Source organism: Saccoglossus kowalevskii, chromosome 9, assembly GCF_978046115.1.
Source record: "Saccoglossus kowalevskii chromosome 9, keSacKowa6.1, whole genome shotgun sequence".
Taxonomy (NCBI): Eukaryota; Metazoa; Hemichordata; class Enteropneusta; family Harrimaniidae; genus Saccoglossus; species Saccoglossus kowalevskii.
Genome location: NC_140649.1, coordinates 22,711,725 through 22,717,724, shown reverse-complemented (window position 1 = coordinate 22,717,724; position 6,000 = coordinate 22,711,725). Strand labels below are relative to the sequence as shown.

At 36.0% G+C, this 6,000-nt stretch overlaps 1 protein-coding gene across 2 annotated transcripts in view; it reads left to right on the top strand.

The window, feature by feature from the left end:
• Window positions 1-1,235: 1,235 nt before the first annotated feature.
• Window positions 1,236-6,000, top strand: part of LOC102809270 (receptor-type tyrosine-protein phosphatase T-like) — a 67,941-nt gene continuing 63,176 nt past the window's right edge. For both annotated transcript variants that reach the window (XM_085503314.1, XM_085503313.1), the window contains exons 1-2: window positions 1,236-1,317; window positions 3,465-3,758. In XM_085503314.1, coding sequence (XP_085359440.1) covers window positions 1,263-1,317; window positions 3,465-3,758 — 349 coding nt within the window. In that variant the 5' untranslated portion in view covers window positions 1,236-1,262. The remainder of the gene's footprint in view (window positions 1,318-3,464; window positions 3,759-6,000) is intronic.

Genomic DNA, 6,000 nt, shown 5'->3' with positions numbered 1-6,000 from the left:
TATACTGAAAAGCTCCCTCACTCGTCACATTTCACTTGTGTTTGTCAGTCTCGTCCTCATGTGCGACCTTCGATTCCACGACTACGATCAGTTACAAGCAAAATAAAATTAATTAAATTAAATATGAAAATAACAATTATGAGTTGATTTTGAAAAGAAATTTACAGGATTGTTTTTCGCAGCAGTAATTAACCGTCTATATGATTTTGAAAAATATGAAAAATAGACAATAACACAACAAACTATTTAGACGTATGCAAGTAAATTACTCCATGATAATACATGACATTCATTGTTACTTTGTTGTGTTTAGTGTTAAACCAATCATAATGAAACAAAGTTCTTCATTGATTTATCTTCTACTCATATGTGACATCATGAGAGACTGTTCGGATGCATGCAGAGAATATCCAGCACTTCATCTGCATAAGTTATGGGCCCCCTAACTTCGTGGTAAACTAAAAATGTCTGGCACTACATTAATACATTACTAAATGTTGAAAAGGGGTTTTATCTAAAAAACTATTGAATTAAGAAAATTATGACCAGAGTCTATTTTTTTGTCACGGTGTACCTCCTTCAGAGGCGACGGCACGAAATTTTGCATGAGAGGGCGATCTTACTAGGGGGTCCGGGGCATGCTCCCTCTTACAATTTTTGAAAGCTAGACCCTCTGAAACGCTGTTTCCTCCATTATGAGGAACAAATTTTGCTGACACAACGCCCCCTCTAAACCCCCGTGCCACCGCCACTGTCCTTCCCCGGACTGGGTGTCTTTTTTTTTTTTTTTTTTGAACAGGTTGTCACGTCTATAATACGCCACATTAAAATCGGGAAAAAATAGGTACGGGTAGTTTTGTTACCAATGTTACAGTAATAATATAAACGGAATGCCAGTATCTAAATTTCTTTTTTAATCTCCACGGCAAACCCGTCGTTAAATCTGCGAGTGAACTATGTATCATACATGATTTAATGTACCGAGAATTGGTTACCCATGCGCCCCGCACAACACGCAATGATTCCGTAGTAATAATCACCGTAGTGTTTATCTGTTGAACCACATGGTAAAAAGAAAAGGCTCAATTTCATCCACATGATACCATAACACTCATAGAAGCCGAGATGATATAAATAAATCAATGACACAGGCGTCCGGTGTATTCAGAAAATTTAAGTACACGGAAACTAGAGTAAAACTTTCGATATCACGTGATTTTATGCAAATTAGTGAACTTATCTATTGGACGCGAACGACAGCAATGGCTATGAGGCTGCCACTTTTATTTTTCGTCGTTCTGAAAATTTCAGTTTCAGGTACGTTTATTTTAACTTGATGGCACTCAGGACCGAGTTGTGCGTATATGTTGTGCCATGTATTAGTGTTAAACGGCCCGTTAGGTCTGTAAACTGCGAAGAGCCGTGTACTTAATTTGAGTTCAAGTAAACTGTGTTTTCGATTTTATGTTCGGTACTTCCGCCTTGGAACTACGCAGTACGATTGATTTTTTGTGTTTTTAGTTTGATGATAGCATATATAAAGTCTTTTATTCAACATCACTATTAAAGGGGTGATGACAAAATCCCTCCAGAATAGCATTACCGCCGCCGAAAAAAATCGTGGCAAGTAAACGTACTCTGTGTCTTTACAAGGGATTATGCTTATGAGTGATCAGTGTAACACTAGACAACTTCTAACAACAACCAGGATGTTCTCTTATGGACCCGCCTACTGCAATTATTACCGTCGACTCGAAAGTAAAATATAGGTTTATCGTTCTGTCCGGGAACTCAGCTGGGTGTATAACACCACGGTTGAGGTGATTTGTTTTCAAACATATTTTTTTATTTGAATCTTGCAATGTACTGTAGCTTGATTGTAGCTATAAATGTGCCGTCGTCTCTTAGGCCACAGTTCCTGGACAACATTTTTTTAGGGACTGTTCTCATTTGAATTAAATCTTTGCACATATGCTCCAACATAGAAACATGAGTATATGGGTAGTTTTCAATAATACTCAGATAGTCACAATATAATGATTTAAAATAAACGCGAAAAATGCTTATATTTCAGTATCCAATCTTCCCGGCGAATCAAATGTATAAATGCTTCATTTTGTGTCCCAGCCCCACCTGAGCCATGGCTGAAATAATCATTTTTTTTCTTCTCCTTCAATGAACTTAGAACTTACATAACTTCAGAAATAAAAAAAAACATACTGAAAACGTAAATTGAAGTGATCTGGTATTATGGGATGTATTATTTCAAAATAGAGGGCAGTATTCAATACTGGCTGTATTTGATTTTTTATTTGAGCATTTTCCAATATACATACGGTACTGTAAAATTTTCACTATTTTTGCTGAAGGAATGATTTAGTGAAAATAAAATCCAATGAATATACCCTTTTACCTATATTTTACATTCAACTCGTCAAAAATCAGTGAAAATAAATTTCATACAAAACACCCCAAAACTCTTTTCAGCGAAAATTAATTCTAGCAAAAATAAAGTATTTTACAGTATACAATGGTTTGATGCGTTGAGTATGGACCAGGCTCTGATTACTTTTTACCGCTGTGTTCAATTGAAGAAGTGCTTGAATACGAAAAAAACACCCAAAGCTTAAATGAACAAATCAAAAATTGGTATTATGGGATGTCAGTATTTCTCAATATTGAATGCAGTATTCAATAATGACTCTTTTCAATGTTCTCGCAATGTAATTATATTATGTAGACATACAAATAGGGTAACATAAATGTGCTTGCATCATCTGAATGCTCTCGCATGAGCTGAAATAGAACCATACCATTCTTGGCACATGCCAAGTTCCAAGAAATTGAATTTAACTTTCTTTGTAGAACAGTTAGTGGAGTGGTTGGTATACATGTATCGTAGGTGATTGTAGGTTGTCGTCATCCTGTGACTTTTTTTTTGTAAACCGTTAACTCTATTGCCTTGATACTTGATACATATGTTCCTTGGATTGACCTCTATGAAATGTGATCATTTTGTGACGATATCTCTATATTAAATGAATATTTTTGGAATTGTTTTTCACTTTTTCTTGAAAACTTCAACTCCTATTGGGTCGATATATGGTATATATTGCCTTAGGTGGACCTCTATTAAATTTAAATATTTTTTTTGACGATATCTTTCAATTCAGTAATTTTAGCAAATATGGTCGTCATTTTTTTGTTAAAAATGTTAGAATTGACTTCTCCTTGAAAACCTTTACTGAGATTGTTACTTGGTATAATGTACAGGTGGATCCAAACATATGTGTTGAAACACTTAATAGAGTGTCTGTTGAACATTCAAGTGCAGTGTTATGGAAAATGGATTCACAGTTGTAAAAATGTGCAAGTCAAATGGATTCATATTAATATTTATTTACTTGCATTACATGTATAATATAAGCATACATTAGACGTTTTTTTAATGTTATTTTTTGCAGTTGCATACCAAGATATAACATTCTTCACTGCAAAAGCATTGCCAAGTTTGACTGGAGGATACTTCATTGGTGGATACTCTGCTGGTGATGCTCAAAGTAATGTTGGTACATCATTTACATATGGTAGAGTAATAGATACAGGTACAGGAGATGATCTACCAATTGGATATTATGAAACAGACTTCAATGATTATGCGAGACGACTCAATTTACCTGAAGGTGCAGGTAGACCAGGTGTATATTACTGTAATACTTCAGATGTGTCAATACAAACAGTACAAGTAGCATCTCAAGGTGAGTAGATCAAACCATAACAGCAGATATGGCTATACAATACAGCTCAATTTACCTACAAATACTGGTAAACCAGGTGTATATTACTGTAATACTTCAGATGTGTCAATACAAACAGTACAAGTAGCATCACAAGGTGAGTACATCAAACCATAACAGCAGATATGGCTATACAATACAGCTCAAGAAACCTACTAGTACAGGTAGACCAGGTGTATATTACTGTAATACTTCAGATGTGTCAATGCAAACAGTACAAGTATCATCACAAGGTGAGTAGATCAAACCATAACAGCAGATATGGCTACACAATACAGCTCAACTTACCTACAGGTACAGGTAGATCAGGTGTAAATTATTTACTGTAATACTTCAGATGTGTCAATACAAACAGTACAAGTAACATCACAAGGTGAGTAGATCAAACCACAACAACAGATATGGCTATACAATACAGCTCAACTTACCTACAGGTACAGGTAGACCAGGTGTATATTGCTGTAATACTTCAGATGTGTCAATACAAACAGTACAAGTAACATCACAAAGTGAGTAGATCAAACCATAACAACAGATATGGCTATACAATACAGCTCAAATTACCTACTAGTACAGGTAGACCAGGTGTATATTACTGTAATACTTCAGATGTGTCAATGCAAACAGTACAAGTATCATCACAAGGTGAGTAGATCAAACCATAACAGCAGATATGGCTATACAATACAGCTCAACTTACCTACAGGTACAGGTAGATCAGGTGTAAATTACTGTAATACTTCAGATGTGTCAATACAAACAGTACAAGTAGCATCACAAGGTGAGTAGATCAAACCATAACAACAGATATGGCTATACAATACAGCTCAACTTACCTACAGGTACAGGTAGACCAGGTGTATATTACTGTAATACTTCAGATGTGTCAATACAAACAGTACAAGTAGCATCACAAGGTGAGTAGATCAAACCATAACAGCAGATATGGCTATACAATGCAGCTCAACTTACCTACAGGTACAGGTAGATCAGGTGTAAATTACTGTAATACTTCAGATGTGTCAATACAAACAGTACAAGTAGCATCACAAGGTGAGTAGATCAAACCATAACAGCAGATATGGCTATACAATACAGCTCAACTTACCTACAGGTACAGGTAGACCAGGTGTATATTACTGTAATACTTCAGATGTGTCAATACAAACAGTACAAGTAGCATCACAAGGTGAGTAGATCAAACCACAACAACAGATATGGCTATACAATACAGCTCAACTTACCTACAGGTACAGGTAGACCAGGTGTATATTACTGTAATACTTCAGATGTGTCAATACAAACAGTACAAGTAGCATCACAAGGTGAGTAGATCAAACCATAACAGCAGATATGGCTGTACAATACAGCTCAAATTACCTACAGGTACAGGTAGACCAGGTGTATATTACTGTAATACTTCAGACGTGTCAATACAAACAGTACAAGTAACATCACAAGGTGAGTAGATCAAACCATAACAGCAGATATGGCTATACAATGCAGCTCAACTTACCTACAGATACAGGTAGACCAGGTGTATATTACTGTAATACTTCAGATGTATCAATACAAACAGTACAAGTAGCATGGCTGCATCACAAGGTGAGTAGATCACACCATAACAGCAGATATGGCTATACAATACAGCTCAACTTACCTACAAGTACAGGTAGAACATGTGTATATTACTGTAATACCTCAGATGTGTCAATACAAACAGTACAAGTAGCATCACAAGGTGAGTAGATGAAACCATAACTGCAGATATGGCTATACAATATAGCTCAACTTACCTACAAGTACAGGTAGAACATGTGTATATTACTGTAATATGTCAGATGTGTCGATACAAACAGTGCAAGTAGCATCACAAGGTGAGTAGATGAAACCATAACTGCAGATATGGCTATACAATACAGCGCAACTTACCTACAGGTACAGGTAGACCAGATGTATATTGCTGTAATACTTCAGATGTGTCAATACAAACAGTACAAGTAGCATCAGAAGGTGAGCAGATCAAACCATAACAGCAGATATGGCTGTACAATACAGCTCAACTTACCTACAGGTACAGGTAGACCAGATGTATATTGCTGTAATACTTCAGATGTGTCAATACAAACAGTACAAGTAGCATCAGAAGGTGAGTAGATCAAACCATAACAGCAGATATGGCTGTACAATACAGCTCAACTTA